Source organism: Pinus tabuliformis, chromosome 9, assembly GCF_031772625.1.
Source record: "Pinus tabuliformis cultivar Carrire ecotype Pingquan chromosome 9, CPIR1, whole genome shotgun sequence".
Classification (NCBI taxonomy): Eukaryota; Viridiplantae; Streptophyta; class Pinopsida; order Pinales; family Pinaceae; genus Pinus; species Pinus tabuliformis.
In genome coordinates this window covers 475,493,433-475,515,468 of record NC_142307.1, presented here as the reverse complement: position 1 = coordinate 475,515,468, position 22,036 = coordinate 475,493,433, and the positions used below count along the sequence as shown (strand labels likewise).

The following is a 22,036-nucleotide window of genomic DNA, read 5'->3' as shown; positions in this document are numbered from 1 at the left end:
GCGGCAGTTTTGAAGGAATATATATATATATATATATATATATATATATATATATATATATATATTCAACCTATATATATATATATATATTCAACCGTGGATTCTGAAGAGAGGGCACGACATTGTAGAAACTTTTGTATGCACTCCACGTGGTTGTGGCCGTCATGTAATGCTCCAAGTAATTCCACATGTTCCTGTACAAACAACAACAAGGATGCATTTATTTCAACGGTGCCGCCGCCTTAGTCATGGCTCTCTAGCTTTGATGTAATGCTAGATCGAGGATTCGATGTTGAAATCCTGGGAGGTCATGGGGTCGGCGGAAGCTCGTCTATTGTCCCTTCCATCACGCATGGAAAAACTAGAATGAAAGGCGAAACCTCTTCTCCTCATTCTCGTTCTGCAGCCCATTCTCAGCCTCCGCTTTTAGAAAATTACATTCATTTTTCATAAATAAAAATATTGTTATAAAGGATGTTGGACATGTATGTTAGGGTATTATTTCGACGAATCAATGAAGAAAAGCCACAGTTCTGACTGGCTACATGTAATATGATAGCTTTGTCTCCTATTGTGCTCCCCAAAAATATTGCGGGCTCTACACCTTAATGTAAGAACCATTCAAGAAGAACTTGAGGTAGAAACATCCAGAAAATGCACAAGACAAATTCAGAAATGTACACGGAAATATTTAGAAAATTAGACGTATAGTTGGTATAATTTACGGAGAAAATGCATAATTAGTATTCAATAGTAAATCATATGCTTACCCACTTGTGTTTTCTCTTCTTGATGAAGTTTGCAGAATTGGAATAGCAGGCTTTAGACCCCTACTTTGTGTGGTGCTTGGTATAGTCCGCGTTATACCTGATTTTTGAGCAACTAGTGCTTGGTATAGCTTGCGTTATACTTGAATTTTGGATAACTATCCAACATAAGTGTTTGACATAATCGCTTTTGGAATAGCCAGCGTTATACCTGAATTTTGGGCAAAGATCCAACAAAAGTATTTGATGGATTCGCTCTCTTCATGGGCTGCGTAAATCAATGGGCAAAGAACTGACTTCTCGAGTTTCTTTGCTATAAAGATAGGAAGCGATTTGGCTTCTTCATTCTCGACTTTCTTTGCTATAAAGATGGGAAGGGTTATATGGCGCTCGAATATCTTGCTCATGGTCTCATGATTCCAAAGCTTGACATATTGTCCTTTGGGTTTTCATGCTCTTCATGCCTGAGCTTCTCTCAGGCAAACCGACAGTTTTGCCCCGAAACCCGCTATTCAAATGTTGTACATGTTTATTCTCAATCCTTTGCAGAAGCTTGCTCGAGTTTTGTTTCAATTCATTCCTTTAAGCTTCCTTAAGTTTAAGGAAGTTTAATGGAAGAGACGTAATTAATCAACAATGCAAGTATCTATACTTTTACATCGACGCATGGCCGAGATGTCCACTGACATAGATCTTTCTTCTTTCTTCAGGTACAGGCAAGGCATCATTTATGACCTGCTCAACAACGAGCTCTCTCTTTGCATACGAATGAGTTCGTCCCTGAAGCAGCAAGCTAGTTGGATATCATGTGATTATATTTGGATATCATGTGACAGTGGCCTTGCGTGGTAGCAATAGGTGGCGACCTTGCATGATAGCAATAGGTGGTGAGGATATATGTAGTGTCAAATTTATATGCAGTGACAAATTTTGAAATATACAAAATGGAGGATATATGCAATTTGAAATTTTGGATAAAAGGGTGGATGGGCTTTTTCAAACTTTTGATAAAACTTTTCACTTTCCATAAAAAGGTAGATGGGTATTTTCAAACTTTGGATAAAACATTTTTTTGGAGGAACAAAATCTATAGCCCGACAATAAGACTTCAAATCAGAAACTTTGGATAAAAGATTTTTTTTGGTGAAATAGCTTTTTAAAAAATTAGTTAAATGAGTTGGTCAGACTAACTTAATATGGATTCAATACTCAATCAAACGCAATAGTCCCTAGTATGCCTGAGACAAGGACTATCAATAAACTTTTAACTTTTACATGCTTTATTTATTGTACTCTTTGCCCATACAAATCATTATATTATTTAAACTAAGCACACTATTTATGTATGGATGTGAGCGTTTTTTATGTATCTTGCCACGTCATAGTAGCATATCAAGATTGTGTAAACTGACCTTCTATTTGTATTCTGATTCAGCTTAACAATGAGATACAAATCATTATATTATTTAAGTTAAGCACACTATTTATGTATGGATGTGAGTGTTTTATTGTAGGTATCTTGCCATGGTGACGTGGCATATCAAGATTGTGTAAATGACTTAATGGCTGTCATTATTTTAACATTTTTGAAGCCATATACAATAGTGAATATGTTTTTCATAAATTACTACGTTTGTGATGAAATGATTGTTAAATAAATAATTTAACTGTTTAATAGAAATTATTATAATTAATATGATAATTTATTATTATTAACCATCGTTGTATTGTAATTTATTATAATTTTAAAAAATAAAAAATATAAATAACATTAATAGTATATATAAATCAATTGAGATTTTAGCTTAACCTAATAATTTTAATAATTATTTGTATTTGTTTTATATTTGTTTATTTAACGTCGTGATTTTATTTTTATTATTTGAAATGTATCTATTCACTTTATGAATAATGATGATTTCTTTCCATGTATACTATATCTTATGTTGTTTTTGATTTCAAATCATAATCAGTTTTCTAATGATTTATCTTGTATGGTAGAGATTAAAGTCTATTGATGATAATGATGTCAATATAAACAAATTTTTATCTTTTTATTTATACGGAATGTGGCTATCCATTTTATGAATGATGATTTCCTTCCATGTATGCTCTATCCTATGTTGTTTTTGGTTCTAACTCATAGTTGGTTTTCTAATTATCTATCTTATATAGAACCAAGGGGACATAAAACTCTAGTGATGATGATGAGGTTAATGTCAACAAGATCTATAATGTCTAAATATTATAGTGATAATAGAACCCTTTCCATGGAAAGAAATATTATATTCATAGTGCAAGCCCATCATGAGGTCGATTTGTAATGGAAGTTAAAGCCTAGTGATGATGATGAGGTCAATGTCAACAAAATCTATGATGTCTAAATATTATAGTGATAATAGAACCCTTTCCATGGAAAGAAATATTATATTCATAGTGCAAGCCCATCATGAGGTCGATTTGTAATGGAAATACAAGATCCTAGAAAGAAATAACTAGCTCTATCTACCCTAAAGAAGCCATATGTGTTTAAAGTAATGTAGCCATGTCCCTTATAGCTCTTAATATAAAGAAGTGAAATTTTGTAAATTTAAAATATATGAATTTCTATATTTTGTTTAAAAAATTATACATGGGTTTTTGTGTGGAATATGTTGGAAATAATACTGAGAGGGGGGGTGAATCAGTGTTATCAGATCAATCAAACTTTTTCAATGCTCAAAAACATATACGCTACTTCAGTTAAGTGAACCAGCGTGTACACGCTACTGTGACTAAATAAAACAGCGTATAAGAAGAAAACTCATAATTTAGTTAGCTTATTCTTCAGTTAAGTTCATCAGGACATTATTCACCACATTAACAGTAAACAGGTGCAGTATAACAGAACAGATCAAAAGCCACACACATGAACACCAAGATATAAGGTGGAAACCCAATGTGGGTGAAAACCACCTGCTGCAAGTTGTCTCTATCTTTCTTTAATATGAAACTTCAGTTTACAATCTTTTGTACTGGTGCAGCCTTATACCAGTACGCAGGCTACAACCTGCAGAAGGCTACAACCTTCTCTCGTTCTCCAAACTTCCTTGGAAGGGAGCTCCAACCCCCTTTGCTCTTGTACTAGCCAAGATACTAGTACGTAGGTGTTGACCTACAATCTTCTTTCCTTCAGATACCACCTTTCATACATTTTCAGACTGGATATTCCTGAAGCACAACATTACAATCTGTAGACCCCAATTCATTCAACTTTCACAACAGATCATTGAAGCATAAAACAACCAATACTAGTATTATCAAACTTTGAATCACTGAACCACTGAACCCTGTCAATCACCAGATACCAGAACACAGAGCAGTCTACAGAACTCTGCAATAACAGTCAGATCCAACTGCAAACCCAAAAATCAAGCTTTAAGAGATATACGCTACTTCAATGAGCGAAACCCGCGTATACACGCGCTTTTACCTAAGCCAACCTGCGTACAGATCTAAAAATAGATTCTCTCAACTTGCAGCTGTACCAGACATCAGTTAGACCCAGAACATAATATTGCAACAGTATGTAGATCTAGAAATACGCATAATCAACCATATCATAATAGTGCATTTCAAACCATTAGATCCCGATTTATCCTTAGATCTAGTCTTCCATCATCCGATGTGATTTCTCCTTAGCTCATATCAAGCAACCCAGACCCTGCATATCAGATCTCTTTCTCTCTTAGATATTCAAGCCTTGTCGAAAGATAATTTTGCCTAATGATCTTCTTCTCCTTATATAGCCTTAGGCCTTGCTCAATACCAAGAGCCAAAACCATAGTAACACAATACCATCAACTTCAAAACTAGGAATCGACACGCCCGTCGAGACACAATGGTCCGAAACCATAGGCACAACTTCCAAGGACTAACCGCCATGGACCAAAGGTACTTTTCCACATACACGCGCTTTTGATGAATCCAACTAGCGTGTACACGCGACTTGGGCTTAACGAACCTGCGTATATGAACTTCCTTGGCATGCTGTACTAAGATCTGTCTTCTGATTAAGTTGCCATCACCTGTACCAACCTCTGAGCACCTGTACCAACCTCTGAGTGAGTTGCCATCAAGGACAACACTTGAATCATAATGCCAACAATCTCCCCCTTTGGACTTGATGGCAACCACCACACCAAGTCACTCTCCCCCTTTGACATCAAGGGCAAAGGGCTGTGCTCCCCCTGAGGACATGCTGATACCTCTGCTTGGCTGTGCTGACTCATGCTCCCCCTGACAGTAGGCCAGATCTGCAAAAGATGTTCTTCAACAAGAACCAAGACTTATACACATAAGGGACCTTCCTATCACCAAAAGACTCAATACTTACATCCATACTCCCTACCAAGAGGGGACATATCAGAAACAACCAATTATATTACAGCATTCATCCCAGGCATAGTGGGGAAACCAACATAGGCCGTTACATGACCTTGACACCATAAAAGAGATATCACAAGAGAGATACATGACATAGAGACAACAGATCTAGACCAAGACTTATGAAAGTCATCAGCAGCATATTATAAACATCTTTTTAGATCAGCAACCAGGATTTCTTTCTGAGCTCCTTTTCCTGAAATCAACAACCAAAACATCTGAATGCCAACAATGCTTTATGAGACTTTTAAGCTGCTCCCCCTGAACCTGTGCCTGCTGCACCCCCTGAAACTGTGCCTGAAGAATTCTAACATACCCATTGCTGTTCAGAACTCCAGAGTTTGCCCTTGCTGTTCAGAACTTCATATACGCGATTTCTCCTGCATGAAACAGCGTATGGACGCGGATATAATCTCCGCAACAAGCGTACACCATACACGCGACTTTCCCAGCATAAATCCGCGTGTATACGCGTATATACCTTTCGTAACTTGCGTATACCAACTTTTCTGTAGAACAGACAAGCTTCAACAGCAGGATGAAGCATCAACTACTCCCAGCTTTTGTCTGAGATATTCAAAAGTTTCCCTGGGCAGTGGTTTTGTGAGAATATCAGCAACTTGTTCCTTAGAAGGAACATACTCCAACTTGACCTTCTGCTCAAGCACTTGTTCCCGGAGAAAATGGTACTTGATTGGTATGTGCTTGGTCTTTGAGTGCATGACTGGATTCTTTGAAATGCTGATTGCACTAGTATTATCACATAAGATAGAAACTGGTGGAGTGCAAGTGATTTGAAAGTCCTGCAAGGTCTGCATCATCCAAAGAAGTTGTGTGCAACAAGATGCCGCAGCCACATATTCTGCTTCAGCTGTAGATAAGGCAATCGAACTCTGTTTCTTGTTGAACCAAGATACTAATCTGGAACCCATGAAGAAAGCACCACCACTTGTGCTTTTCCTATCATCCACACTTCCAGCCCAATCTGCATCTGTGTAAGCATGAAGAGTGAGATCTGTATTTCTAGGATACCATAAGCCATAGTTTTGGGTCCCTTGAAGATATTTGAAGATTCTTTTGACTGCCTGAAGATGAGTTTCCTTTGGGTTGGCTTGAAATCTTCCAACCATTCCTACTGCATGTGTAATATCTGGTCGAGTACCTGTCAAATAAAGCAAACTCCCAATCATGGATCTATAAGTGGGTTGGTGAACTGCTGTTGATTCATCATTTGCACTGAGACTGCATCCTGTAACCATGGGTGTACATACTGGCTTTGACTCTTCCATGCCATACTTCTTCAAGATCTGCTTGAGGTATTTGGTTTGAGACAAGAAGATACCTCCTTCATTTTGTTGGATTTGCAATCCAAGAAAATATGTCAATTCTCCAAGAAGTGACATTTCGAATTCTTTCTGGATAACCAAGGCAAAGTTTTGACTCATAGTCTCTTCATTGCTGCCAAAAATAATATCATCTACATAAACAACAAGAATTAGCAATTTGTTATTTTCAACTTTTATATAGAGATTGCTATCTGCTGATCCTTTTGAAAAGCCTTGTTGGTGAAGATATTTGTCCAACCGATAGTACCAAGCCCTTGGAGCTTGTTTGAGTCCATAGAGTGCCTTTTTCAATCTGCATACAAGGTTTGGATCATTCCCAAGAATGAAGCCATCTGGCTGCTCAATATATACTTCTTCTTCTAAGTCTCCATTCAGGAAGGCTGATTTCACGTCCATTTGAAATACCTTGAAGTTTTGAAAGCTTGAGAGAGCAAGGAACATTCGGATGGCCTCAAGTCTTGCCACAGGAGCAAAGGTCTCTTCAAAATCTATTCCTTCTTGCTGTGCATACCCTTTACAAACAAGTCTGGCCTTGTTTCTAATTACTTCTCCATTTTCATTTAATTTATTCTTGAAGACCCATTTTGTTCCTATTACATTCTTATCTTTTGGTCTAGGAACTAATTCCCAAGTGTTGTTCTTTTCGATTTGCTCAAGTTCTTCATCCATTGCTTTGACCCAACATTCATCTTTGCATGCCTCTTTCACATTTTGTGGTTCAGTGGAGGAGAGTAATGCCAAGTAGCTTGAAGCTTCTGCAAGTGTCCTTCTTGTTTGTACTCCTGCTTCTTTCTGCCCCACAATCTGAGTTTCTGGATGATTCTTTTGAACATATCTGGATGGAGTCTTCTCTTCTATTCTTGTCTGCTCCTCTGGTTCTTCTTGAGATTCTTCTTCTTCTTGAGGTTCTTCTTCTTCATCATTTCGCCTTTGAGAGTAACCTTCATCTTCTTCAATGTCTTCATGATGAACTTGCCTAGGAATATATCCCTTCTCATCAACCACTATATCAATACTGTCAACAATTCTGCCAAGTCTTTTATTGTAGCACTTGTATGCTTTGCTATGTGGAGAATAACCAAGAAGAATGCCCTCATCTTCTCTTGGTTCAAGTTTGCCAAGTTGCTCATCAGTATTCTTAATATAACATTTGCTCCCAAAGATTTTGAAGTGCTTCACGGAAGGAGTTTTACCACTCCAAAGCTCATGAGGTGTTTGAGTGCTGTTTACTCGGACATTTGTTTTGTTAAGAATAATAACAGCAGCATGTGCAGCTTCACCCCAGAAGGTTGCAGGAGTACCTGATTCATCGAGCATAGCACGAGCCATTTGTTGGATAGTTCTGTTCATTCTTTCCACAACCCCATTTTGCTGAGGAGTTCTAGCTGTAGAGAATTCTCTTCTTATCCCATGTTCGTCACAGAAATCGAAAAATTCATTTGAGGTGAACTCCCCACCTCTGTCAGATTTGAGGCACTTAATTTTGTGTCCTGTCATATGTTTCGAACATCCACTGTCAATGTACCATAGATTTTCCTGTCCTTCTGCATAAAATGCTATCCCACATCTTTCTGTTTGAGGTTCCTTTATTCTCCATGTTTTGGTGCTCGTGGCTTGTTCCTTTTTCTCCTGAAACCTGCTCCTGCATTCAGAGTCTTTATGACCAAAATTATTGCAAATAGAACATTCAACTTCATTTTCAAGAACCGAAAAGTTGTTATAGGTCCTTTTTGTAATCCCTGTCATACTTCTTTGTTTTTGAGCTTCCCTAGTCATGATTGTTTTATATGCAACACATTGAGCTGCTTTGTGACCAAAGTTATGGCAAGAAAAGCATTGTCCATTGAAGAAGCTTCTGCGGTTATTGAATCTACCAGCCAACTGATTGTAATTTCTATTTTCATCTATTCTTGAGCCAAACTGAGAAGATTTTACCTGTGGTTGGTTGTAGCTTTTGTTCACCCTTAAGAAGGATTGTCCCTGATAGTTTCTGTTTGTAATTCGTCCCTGCTTTACCTGATTATCTTCATTGTTCTTCTGCTCATTTCTTCTTGCTGCATCAAGATAACTTTTTGAGGTGGATGCTTGAGAGGTTTCTCCATTATAGCCCAAACCTGTCTTGTTTAGAGGAGACCGCTGTACATTGATAATCTCATCCAAAGTTTCAGATCCTTTGACAAACTTAAGATTAATAGCTTTTGTTTTCTCAATTTCTTTTCTGAGACCAACAATTTCTCCTTCTAGTTTTTCAAGATGTTTTTCCTTTTCATCAATTTGAAATTGCAAAGTATCAATGATCACATTCTTTTCTTCTATGCATCTCTTGAGTCTAGTAATTTCATTATAGAGATTATCCACATCTACAGCATCCTCATAATCATCATCTTCAAATGCCATTAACAGCTTATATTTATTACCTTGTTCATCTTCATCACTGTTTGATAAGCCATCACTATCTTCATGGGTGTAGTAACTTTTCTTATTTGCACTTTGTTTCTTGTTCCATCTAGCAGGTTCTTTTCCTTTATCCTTATAAGGACATTTTGCAGCATAATGACCTACTCTTCCACAAGAAAAGCATTTGAAAGGTAGCTTACCTCTGAACCTTCCAGAACCCCTTTGAAGATTTCTGACAAAATTTGATTCTTCTTCCTCTTCTTCTGGAACATGGCTTGCTTCATAGTAATCTTCTTTTCCTGATGCCTTAAAAGCAACTTCCCTTCTGTCTGATGGACCTCCCTTTCTCATTTCATAAGCAGTTAGAATTCCATGTAGCTGAGACATAGTGAGAACACGGAGATTTTCTTTTTCTTCTATTGCAGATACTTTAGATTCAAACTTGGGGGATAATGATCTTAGAATCTTTTGAACTACTATAGTCTCTTTTATTTCTTCACCCAAATTTTTCATACAATTAACAATCTCATCTACCCGAAGAAAATAGTTAGCCACACTTTCATCATTATACATCTTGAGAGTCTCATATTGAATCCTGAGAGTTTGAAGTTTAGCTTGCTTTACCTGTTCATCTCCTTCATAGCTAGTGATCATTTTGTCCCATATCTCTTTTGCTGATTTGAAGTGCATGACCTTCATGAATTCTGTTTGGGATATACTTCCTAATAGAGTACTGACTGCTTTTGCATTTGTTTCATACTGCTTTTTCTCAGCTGGATCTGTAGGAGTAGCTGAAGGAAAAGCATAGCCTGTTTCTACAATGTTCCAAACTTCTGTACCAAGAGATTGAAGATATGCAGTAACTCTTACCTTCCAATAATTGAAATTTGTCCCATCAAAAATCGGTGGCCTGATTGATGCTTCTTTCTCGTAGTTGCTCATGATGAATGATCTTCCTTCAAGCGATCAAGCTTCTCTGAAGGACCTGCTCTGATACCAATTGTTGGAAATAATACTGAGAGGGGGGGTGAATCAGTATTATCAGATCAATCAAACTTTTTCAATGCTCAGAAACATATACGCTACTTCAGTTAAGTGAACCAGCGTGTACACGCTACTGTGACTAAATAAAACAGCGTATAAGAAGAAAACTCATAATTTAGTTAGCTTATTCTTCAGTTAAGTTCATCAGGACATTATTCACCACATTAACAGTAAACAGGTGCAGTATAATAGAACAGATCAAAAGCCACACACATGAACACCAAGATATAAGGTGGAAACCCAATGTGGGTGAAAACCACCTGCTGCAAGTTGTCTCTATCTTTCTTTAATATGAAACTTCAGTTTACAATCTTTTGTACTGGTGCAGCCTTATACCAGTACGCAGGCTACAACCTGCAGAAGGCTACAACCTTCTCTCGTTCTCCAAACTTCCTTGGAAGGGAGCTCCAACCCCCTTTGCTCTTGTACTAGCCAAGATACTAGTACGTAGGTGTTGACCTACAATCTTCTTTCCTTCAGATACCACCTTTCATACATTTTCAGACTGGATATTCCTGAAGCACAACATTACAATCTGTAGACCCCAATTCATTCAACTTTCACAACAGATCATTGAAGCATAAAACAACCAATACTAGTATTATCAAACTTTGAATCACTGAACCACTGAACCCTGTCAATCACCAGATACCAGAACACAGAGCAGTCTACAGAACTCTGCAATAACAGTCAGATCCAACTGCAAACCCAAAAATCAAGCTTTAAGAGATATACGCTACTTCAATGAGCGAAACCCGCGTATACACGCGCTTTTACCTAAGCCAACCTGCGTACAGATCTAAAAATAGATTCTCTCAACTTGCAGCTGTACCAGACATCAGTTAGACCCAGAACATAATATTGCGACAGTATGTAGATCTAGAAATACGCATAATCAACCATATCATAATAGTGCATTTCAAACCATTAGATCCCGATTTATCCTTAGATCTAGTCTTCCATCATCCGATGTGATTTCTCCTTAGCTCATATCAAGCAACCCAGACCCTGCATATCAGATCTCTTTCTCTCTTAGATATTCAAGCCTTGTCGAAAGATAATTTTGCCTAATGATCTTCTTCTCCTTATATAGCCTTAGGCCTTGCTCAATACCAAGAGCCAAAACCATAGTAACACAATACCATCAACTTCAAAACTAGGAATCGACACGCCCGTCGAGACACAATGGTCCGAAACCATAGGCACAACTTCCAAGGACTAACCACCATGGACCAAAGGTACTTTTCCACATACACGCGCTTTTGATGAAGCCAACTAGCGTGTACACGCGACTTGGGCTTAACGAACCTGCGTATATGAACTTCCTTGGCATGCTGTACTAAGATCTGTCTTCTGATTAAGTTGCCATCACCTGTACCAACCTCTGAGCACCTGTACCAACCTCTGAGTGAGTTGCCATCAAGGACAACACTTGAATCATAATGCCAACAGAATAATCTATAAATATTTTAACAAATAGTTTTGTAAGTCTTGCTTATGAATTTTTTTGGTATATTTTAAATAAGTATACTGTATAATTTAATATTCAAGAAACTGGTTTTTATTTAACTACTATGTGATTCACAAACTTAATATTACATGCCATCTTTATTATTAAGAGGTTTTAGGTTGATTCAAAGAAACATGAAATGATTGGAGGTAATATCCTTAATCCATATAATCAAACTAAAATTATTGATTCTACCAATGGCTATTTAACTCCTCCTCATCATTCTATATGACTTTTCCAAAGTAAATATAAAAGGTCATTATGCATTTTTTTTCTAATTACCTTCTGAGGAATTTCCCTCATGTGCTTCATATGTCTCATTAAGCCCTCAAGGTCATTGAACACAATCATCCAAATATGTCAGACAGTCATTGAGATCATATTGGCCATTGATTTGAATGGTACACTAACTTAATGCAAACGAAATCATCCATTGTCACCTTACCTTTTGATTATTCTCATCATGTTTTAACAATTTGTTGGTGTGGTCACTGACATGTTTCTTATTACATATTATGATTTTAAAAAGGGACAATGAATATTGAATGAGACGAAATTGCTTCTAAATTCAAATTTTGGCTTAAAAATGTATAATATTTAATCACTTACTATCTAATAGATGTGAATTTCAATGGTCAATTTTCTATATATTGTTTTGAACAATACTAGTTAGAGATGGTTCCATGCAAAACACCACTTGGGACTACCTTCATCAAGTTGTGTTCTCAAAAGTCAAACTAGGATTATATGACAAGGCCATCAATATGGATCATGCAACAAAGTAATAAATTTTTTATAAGCTAGGATATATACTCTTGGATTTGAAATTATTAAGATCCGAGGGTTTATATGTCAACCTATATAACATTATTACTTTGTTGTGAGGTGTATAATATTTTCTATTTTATAACACTATTTTGCTTGACATTGGAGTATGATGTTAGGGATTGGTCATCTTGTTCTTACCATTTCACCTATGATGTATGTTATCAATGTTGTAACATAATAATTTTTGACTTGAAATTTATTTGTAAATATTGTACCATGGTACATATTAAATTTTTACTTGAAATTTATTTGTAAATATTTTACCATGGTATTGAGGGATCATATTTTCAAACATGGTATAAAGGGACCAAAAGAAATATCCTTTTCCACTTATTCTTTATCATTTAATCTCCAAAATGAAAATCTCATCAGAAAAGGAAACATCTGATTACTTAAAAAATAGAAACAAGTGCATTGTTTATAAACTTCAATTTTTCCTTTCATTATTGATTTATATTTGGAAAAATTGATTAAAAATATATATTAGTGGGTAAGAAAAAGATTTCAACTCATAACCTTCCTAATTTTAAAAGAAAAATATGCATCCCACTAGTAACTATTGGAAGTAATTCTGAAAACTAAAAGTATATTTTTCCTTATATAATCTTTTATATTAATTTTGAAATAAATTAACAAAAAAAAATTATCACATGTTGCAAAAGCTTTCTTCCTTTTCATGTTTCATATGGGCTAAAAAGTTCTTTTTCATTTGTTGTGTCTAGCCTTTTGAAAGATATTTTCTTCACAACAAGAAAGACTAGCGAAAACTTATAATTTTCTAGAAAACTTGGCCAAAATTTCCTTTTTGCATTTTCCAAAGCTTTCTTTCTTTGGAACATTTCACACCCAAAGTTCTTTTACTTGTGAAACACCACATTTCCTCAAGTTTCCCTTAAATTCGATATGTCTCATTCCCAATAAATTTCCATGCCCAATATATACATCACTTTTTGGATGACTAGTTTTTTGGATACATCCATGGTCGGGAGCATAGTTCAATAGGGGTCGTGGTTTTCTAGAGGTGCTCGAAGGTTGAATCATCATTGGGACCCAGGTGGGACTCCCCACCTATCCACGGATTGGGTCAGTTAGGGTAGTCTAGCACAATGGTGGATCCAATGATTGGAATCATCCCCATTTTCATATTCCCACCAGAGTTTTTGGCAATGGAGTAATCTACCTAGGTGGTAGAATGGCCCGTTTTCCGTCACCAGCCGGAAAATCTTCCGGCTCCGGCCACCGGGAATGTCTCCGCCCTCCGCCACCCTCCCCTAGCTCCGCCACCCTCCCCTGGCAATCCTGACATTCCCTGCCAGGGCTTGACAAAAAATCGGATTCGGATCAATGGGGCCTAACGTCCCCTAACAGACTACTCCGATCGGGGACGAGCTATCGCAGCTGCGAAGTATTGTTCCGGGGAGCTCCTTATTCCAGTTCCAATTCGAATTGTCACCCGCGCGCTGCAATGCATAATCACTCTCCGACCCGCGCTATCTCGAGCATGAAGGCTCTATATTTCCATTCTGTTACAAAAGGGGAAAATGAAAAACGCACACGCCATTATTAAAGATTCCGGCCACCAGGAATGTCTCCGCCCTCCGCCACCCTCCCCTGGCTCCGCCACCCTCCTTCTCCGCCACCCTCCTTCTCCGCCACCCTCCCCTGGCAATCCTGACATTCCCTGCCAGTGCCTGACAAAAAATTGGATTCGGATCAATGGGGCCTCACAGCCCCTGACAGACTACTCTGATCGGGGACGAGCTATTGCAGCCGCGAAATATTGTTCCGGGGAGCCCCTTATTCCAGTTCCAATTCGAATTGTCACCCACGCGCTGCAATGCATAATCGCTCTCCGACCCGCGCTGTCTCGAGCATGAAGGCTCTGTATTTCCATTCTGTTACAAAAGGGGAAAATGAAAAACGCACATGCCATTATTAAAGATTCCCACGACTTTGGGCTGAGTTTTCTGGATTTGACCGCCTTTATATAGCGATCCCGGTTTATCCGATATATAGATCGATGGGTTGCTAGGTTTACAGTACTCATTCTCACAGTGCTTCTGATAAATTTATCAAAATTCCAAATATGGGGAGTTGCATTTCTTCAAATGCCATCTCTTCTGTGCCAACAGCTACTGCAAAGCTCATATTGATGGACGGGAGCATCTTGGAGTTTTCTGAAATGGTGAGAAGCAAAGAGATTCTGCAAGAATATCCGGGCCACTTTATCTGTGATTCAGACGGTCTTTATGCCGGTCGAAACATCTCCCAGGTTCTGTGTCACGATGATAGATTGCAGATTGGGCAGCTCTACTTTCTTCTTCCTCAGCGGAAATTGCAGTTTGTGTTAACAGACTCCGACAAGGCTTCTCTTCTTTTCAAGATTAGAACTGCTTGGGAGTCAGCGCTGAAGAAGAGGCAGAGCAAAAGATTATCGCGTGGGTTCATTAAAGCCCAAGCTCAAGTGCAGCCCTTTTTCAATATTCAGAGCCAAGATGAAAGTGAAACAGAGTACGACTCTTCTTCTGTTTGTTGTTTGTCCAGGCACCCTAATAATCTAGTTTCAACAGATAGAGGGCGACTCCATTTTCAACCCATGTTGGAGACTATTTTGGAGACTGTGTGATCGATGGTGATAGTGATTTTCATGTAACAAATATGTATAAATCAAGAAACAAAGAATTTTTTGAACTTGCTCTGGTTAATAGGATTTGGAAATATTTTTGGTATTTGCAATCCAGTTAAATTGGAAATATTTTTGGAATCGATGGTGAGAGTGATTTTCATGTAACAAATATGTATAAATCAAGAAACAGAGAATTTTTTGAACTTGGTTCTTTTTTAACTTGTTCTGGTTAATAGGATTTGGAAATATTTTTTGAATTTGCAATCCAGTTAAATTGGAAATATTTTTGGAATTTACAATTGAGCTAAAGACATCTTTAAATGTGTCCAAATAATTCGAGTCTTTTTGACATCCCAGTGGAAATCCTAAGTGTTAGCGTGCAATACTTCCTAGTGCACAATTTTCGTGAGAATTTAATTTAAAAAGGGTTAGGGAGATTCTCTGGGTAATTCATTTTGTATCTCTCTATTGTTAGTCCGCTTCTAGTTACTCTTTGTTCTTATGTTGTTTTCAAGCTCGTACTTATAGCGTTCCTTCATCCATATGAACACAATCTCTATGTTATTGTACTGTATATCTTAATTTTCACCTAGGAAGAGACATTTATGTAAATCTGGATTGGAGATAGTTATCACTTTCCGGTGTTATTACATTATCATTTTTACTCAAAGACTTCTTATTATGAAAGTATGTTCTTTCCTCTTTGTTCCCTATCTACATCGACAGTAATGTATACCATAATTGAATTTTTACCAATATTTATGTATATATGCTTAATTCCCATCCTCTACATCATATTACTGAAGCTACTATTTCATAATTGTGTCTTTCAGTACTTGTGTTACAACAAATTTATTTGTGGAAATGCTGCTTCAATATCGGTGTTATGGTAAATTATGTTTTCTTCTGTTCTATTAATGAACTAACAAATGATTACTTGCTGTGAGCGACATTGCATATTCTTCCTGTTTTGCTTCCCTCTTTTCTAGCACATATTGGTTCTTATTTTCATTTGGATTGTGTGAAAGCGGATGAATTCCATATTCTTGTTCGGTTTTCTTATATAATATAGATTTATCAAACTCTTGTCAAAAAGTGTATGTTCCCTTTTATCTCACACAAGAAATGCTCAAGGGAGTAGTTCTAAATTTTTTACTTGTAATTACTAATTTAGTTAAAAGTCTGACCAAGTTCCTATATATTTGTTTTCTTGTTATTATATTACACATGACTATCCACGCTAAAGCTTTTTGCAATTATATCTTTCCAATGTTAGTATTGCCATTACCTTTGTGACATCGTTCTAGGAACTTGATCCCTCAATTCCATTAAAATGATCTAATCCCTTAACGGTTTATGCTCATATTTCTTTTCCTTTATGTTTCATTGTATATAATTACCCTTTAAACATTGTAATATTCCTAGGAAATATTTACAGTAAATAACAATGCAAACATAGACATAAAAATCATGAAAATCAAACACATGAATCAGTGCATGAAATTGCACCAAAAACTACTTTTTTGAGCCATTTTATTATAATATGAAGAGGGTAAAATGAGTTGTGGGAAAGAGGGCACCTAGGATTTCTCAAAGCAAGCTAGCTGAGCCCAAATGAATAATAAGAAGTCCCTCCCAAATCTAATTCGGCTCTCTCCTGGCTCTGCACTGAAATATGTTGTTGTCTATGAAGAATTGTTGCTAGGGCCTCCTCCGGTGCTCGGAAAATTCCAGGAAATTAACCCCAATCTCTCCACCCAAAACCCACAAATGAATTGGCCAAATGTTCACCTTGGAATTTCGGCCCAAATTTCCCCTAACTCCTTTTGCTGCTCGCTGAGTTGGGACCCCTGGTTGACCCCTCAAATCTGCCTAGAAAATTTTGTGCTTGTATATATGAGATTCGTGTTAAAAAACAAGAAAAACTGAGAAAGGGTTTCCCTTGGTTCCAAACTTCAAAATTTGACCCTTCACAGTTTGGCCCTCCACCAAATTCAAATTATATTACTGTGGCTACTCCTATCAATCTCTTCTGTCCAAACTACATCAATCCTCCTCCAATGACCCTCAAAATGAAATCCCAATAGCTCAACTCCTAAATCCTTCTCTCAAGCTTCCCCACAATCAGCTCCACCAATGACTACGCAGTCCTAGGACAAGTCTACACAGGCCCAACCAAAGAAATTTATCTTGCTGAGAAGGGCACTCTCAACTCCCATAAATTCTCTTCACCTACAATTTGGACAAGGAATTTCCCAGTAATAGTATAACCTCTAATTTTAGTACCTCACTTCACCCAATAACTGTGTGGTTCTTCTTCTATGTCGAGGATGAAGTTAAGGCAAGTTATTCCACTTGAGACTGATCGTCCAAGTCTCTACAAATTCGTGACAATACCTCCCTAGGGTGGCACCCGTGGTTCACCGAAGAAGACGGTGAGATTTGCCCTCGGAAGCCTCTGGTGCTAAACAACACTTCTGACTTAGTTGAACAACTATAGAAACAATGTGTAAATGTCAAATTATCAAAAGGTGCCCAACGCTGCCTTCAACCCTCTATTTATAATTGTCGCCTCACCTTTCCTTGTGGGTCACTCATCCAAATATTTTGACCTCCTTTCCACAAAATCTATTTTTTCTAAGTCACATGTACAAAAAATGTATCCAATTCTTAGATTACAAAATTTTTCTATGCTTAGCACTTCCCCAATAAACTTAGTTAATCCTGTTAAATAAAAAATCAATGTTGGGGATATCACAATCTTCCTTGCCAAAAATTGCTTGTCCTCGAGTAATGGCAGAACAAGCATGCTCTCTAATTGTTGATCCCCACTGTCACTGCTAAATATGTCAGGGTCCTAGATGCGCCACTGAATCGTCCCTGACCTCTACACTGTCCTGTCATGAAGGAATCCCTCAATACCAGGATCCCAAGCCATCTTGTCCAACATGAAGCTCCCCTTGCTCCATTCACTACCCTGCCAGGTATAAGTACCAAAAGCCCTTCGCATACCATTAATGAGTAGGGAATCATGATAATGTGGCACCATGTACAACCCCTCATGAAGCGGCCCGACCAAAAATTCCATCTCATACACTCCAAGAGTAAACTCTTGAAGATACCACCCAAGCCCTATGGAGATAAAGTCTTTCTCATAGGAGCTTCTCCATATATCATCCTGATGAGCAATCTTCCATGCTAATGAAGTTACCGATGCCATCAATGACCCATTAAAGTGAAATGGAAGATTTGAATGATCTCCCCATGTAGTGGAGAGCTCATCCCTAAACATTGTTAAGCTATGAGGTAAGGGTGCCACCATGCTGGCACTATGCCACTTTGACTATGACATACTCCCCATCATGGCGAGACTGTACCCTCCTATCCTGGGACCTGATGGCGAAAAATCTATGAAGGCCAAACTCATCTTGCCTAGGCATCTCCATGATGCCAATTTCTACCCATCCACTACCAATGTCGGTCCTAAGAAACAATAAGATAAATCTGCCTTGCCATACAGTGGAGGTCTGAGTGATCCCCCATATGTTAAATCCAAGGTGACCTATATCACCCTATGCCATGTATCTGATCTTCACAAAGTGGAGTGACCTATCAGCTGAATGAATCCCTGGATCCATAACAAGATTCGCTGCAACATAGTCCTAATTATTGTTGGAACCCTCATGTCCCATATCTTTTCTCCATGTATGTAGTCAATGTATAGACTCTGCATGTCATGAATCAACAATGTGAACTCAAAATTTCCCTGTGGTTGACATATGCCATCATGAAATTTGTGATCCTACCTCTTGAAAGTGCACCTCAATACTGCCTGGAGTCCAAACATCTGCCTGTAGATGAGGTCTACCATCCACTGCACCTCATGATCTTATAATGCCTTAGGTTGCCTCAATGAAAGTGCATCATGAAAATCCCTCACAATCATCCCCCATGTGTGAGCCTAGGGGTGGAACATATGCTACCTTGATAGTAAACCATGCCATCCCTAAGCCTGCATATTTCGTCTTGCGCACCCACCAAATGTATTAACTGGAGAGTCTCCCTGTTGCTCATGACACATTGTGTCTCATCCATTTGCCTAGGGTGAGCCTCCCATATCCTATTGCCTGTATTGAGAGCATCAAAGGGAAACAACCAAATGCCCTACGACTGTAAGAAATACCAGAGCATGATAGGTGGGTAAGTCCCCAAGGGTATGACGAAGTGTTTGTTGGGATACTTAAGAGTAACCCTACGGAGGTCCTCCCTTCACCTCGGATCTGCTGATAACCTAATTGGAGGTTGTCTCCACTGAAACTTTTGTCCCTAGATGCTCAACAACAGAGTAGTCTACCTAGGCGGTAGAATGGCCCGTTTTCCGTCACCGGCTAGAAAATCGTCCAGCTCCGGCCACCGGGAATGTCTTCGCCCTCCGCCACCCTCCCCTGGCTCCACATGGAGCAGATAGATTCATAGGAAGCTAGCAAGTTTGTAGCACTTTCATTGAGCAGCGCTCTTTAGGCTTACGTAGATGGGGATTGCATTATTGTTAGGCTTCCTATGCATATTGGAGGGAGAGTGCCTAAGTTACATAGACAGATTGCATATGTTGATCAGGCTAGTGAGATGAGGTGACATGAGTTGTGAGGCATAACACTCACATGATGGACTTGCTATGTATTTGGGGACCCTTACATTTGATACCTCTCATGGGGTTGGGTGGCATGAGTTATTTAGTTGGTACCTAATAGGGATGACTAGTTTTTTGGATACATCCATGGTCGGGAGCATAGTTCAATAGGGGTCGTGGTTTTCTAGAGGTGCTCAAAGGTTGAATCATCATTGGGACCCAGGTGGGACTCCCCACCTATCCATGGATTGGGTCAGTTAGGGTAGTATAGCACAATGGTGGATCCAATGATTGGAATCACCCCCATTTTCATATTCCCACCAGAGTTTTTGGCAACACTTATTACAGGTTGAGCTAACAAAGGTGCAGGAAGAATCCGTGAGTTGTCTTAGCATGTTGGCCATGTGTGGGGGCATAGGATGAGTAGTGTACCTTGCCAGGAGGTTTTTAGAGGTGGTGGCATTGATAAGCCACTAGATAGTTCCTTGTATGGAGAGGAGGATTACCCATTTATATATGGGGCACAATGGTCGCCGAGGAGAAGCACCCTAGGGATACCCCGACAGGTACATAAGGAGATTCTCATGTTAAATCTCTTAGGGAGGATCAAGAGGGGAGATCCACTTATCTGAGATTATAGAGATCCATTCATTGGAGGACCTAGTGATGTGACTATAGAGATGATGATGTCAATCAAGTGCAGGTCAAAGTGTATTATCACAACTTTAGGCCATGACACCCAGGGATGCATAGGATCATCCAACATTGAGCAGTGGTTGGCATGTGGACATGGAGGTGGATTGTGGTGTGTTGTAGTGTGCTGGATTATGTTGTGGAGTAGGAGGAATAACTCACATCACATTGAGTACAGGGATACTTGGTGGTATGCAGTGACATATGGTGCGACACAATGGGCTCTTGGAGCATTGCCTCCAAGGAGACTTATGGGCACGAAAGTTATATTTACCATCAAAAGCAGCTCACTCTAGACCGATGGGGATATTGTTGAGGGAGTAGTCTACCCAAGCTGTAGAATGGCCCGTTTTCCGTCACCGGCCAGAAAATCATCCGGCTCCGGCCACCAGGAATGTCTCCGCCCTCCGCCGCCCTCCCCTGGCAATCCTGACATTCCCTGCCAGGGCCTGACAAAAAATCGGATTCGGATCGTAGGGAATGGGGCCTGACATCCCCGGAAAAACTACTCCGATCGGGGACGAGCTATTGCAGCCGCGGAGTATTGTTCTGGGGAGCTCCTTATTCCAGTTCCAATTTGAATTGTCACCCGCGCGCTGCAATGCATAATCGCTCTCTGACCCGCTTTGTCTCGAGCATGAAGGCTCTGTATTTCCATTCTGTTTGAATGAACCAACATTTTTTTGGAATGTATTAAGTGAAAAGCAAAGCTATGTGAGCCAGAGGGGAGCAGTCGAAAGCTAGACACACAAACCAGTGGCGCCTCTATGTATTTTGAATCTGCTCCTTTGGGCACTCATTTTGTAGTTCATGTTTCAAAACCACCTGATGCTGAAGACAAGCAAAATGCTCGAGATTTAATTTGAGTTACTCTTCCTCAAGGGAGAATACTCCTCCTGGTAAAAGAAAAAGGTGTTGTGTGACAACAGATAGGTGGCAAAATTTGCGTTGTTTAAAGGATATCTGACATATTTTCAGGGAATAGCTTCATGTCTCAGATTTTATGGAGAAGAATCAACGACTGTGGAGTATATATCAGATTTCAAGGCATTGGGTCAGCAATCAACTGTGGATCTAATTCAGATTTGAAGCATTCCATTTCATCATTTCCAGATTTCCTGTAACATGCCAGAGATTGTTTTATTTTTAGTTTATTGTTAGGATTTAATTCCTTAAAGCTAGTAGCTTTATTTCTTTGTAAAGTTGATCATTTTCAATGTAATAGGGGTTGGCTTTTGGCATTTTGTTTATAGTGAGAAAAAATTTCGTTGTATTTGACCTGCAAATCTTCCAGTTAAATTTCACCATTCTCATTGCCTTGGCTTTCTTGTCAACTTTATATCTAATGCCCATTTTGAAAGAAAACATTTTAGCCACATTTAATCATCTGAATCTATGACAGATTAATTGGACAAATTTAAAGACAACATGACAGATTATTTGGACAGATTTAAATATGTCTTTAGCTCAATTGTAAATTCCAAAAATATTTCCAATTTAACTGGATTGCAAATTCCAAAAATATTTCCAAATCCTATTAACCAGAACAAGTTCAAAAAGAACCAAGTTCAAAAAATTCTCTGTTTCTTGATTTATACATATTTGTTACATGAAAGTCACTCTCACCATTGATTCCAAAAATATTTCCAATTTAACTGGATTGCAAATTCCAAAAATATTTCCAAATCCTATTAACCAGAGCAAGTTCAGAAAATTCTTTGTTTCTTGATTTATACATATTTGTTACATGAAAATCACTATCACCATCAA

At 38.5% G+C, this 22,036-nt stretch overlaps 1 protein-coding gene across 1 annotated transcript; it reads left to right on the top strand.

The window, feature by feature from the left end:
• The first annotated feature begins 14,403 nt into the window (after positions 1-14,403).
• LOC149149274 (uncharacterized) lies at positions 14,404-14,943 on the top strand. The gene has a single exon (XM_089438201.1). It carries the CDS (start codon positions 14,404-14,406, stop codon positions 14,941-14,943), a length of 540 nt encoding a protein of 179 aa, XP_089294327.1.
• Positions 14,944-22,036: the final 7,093 nt, after the last annotated feature.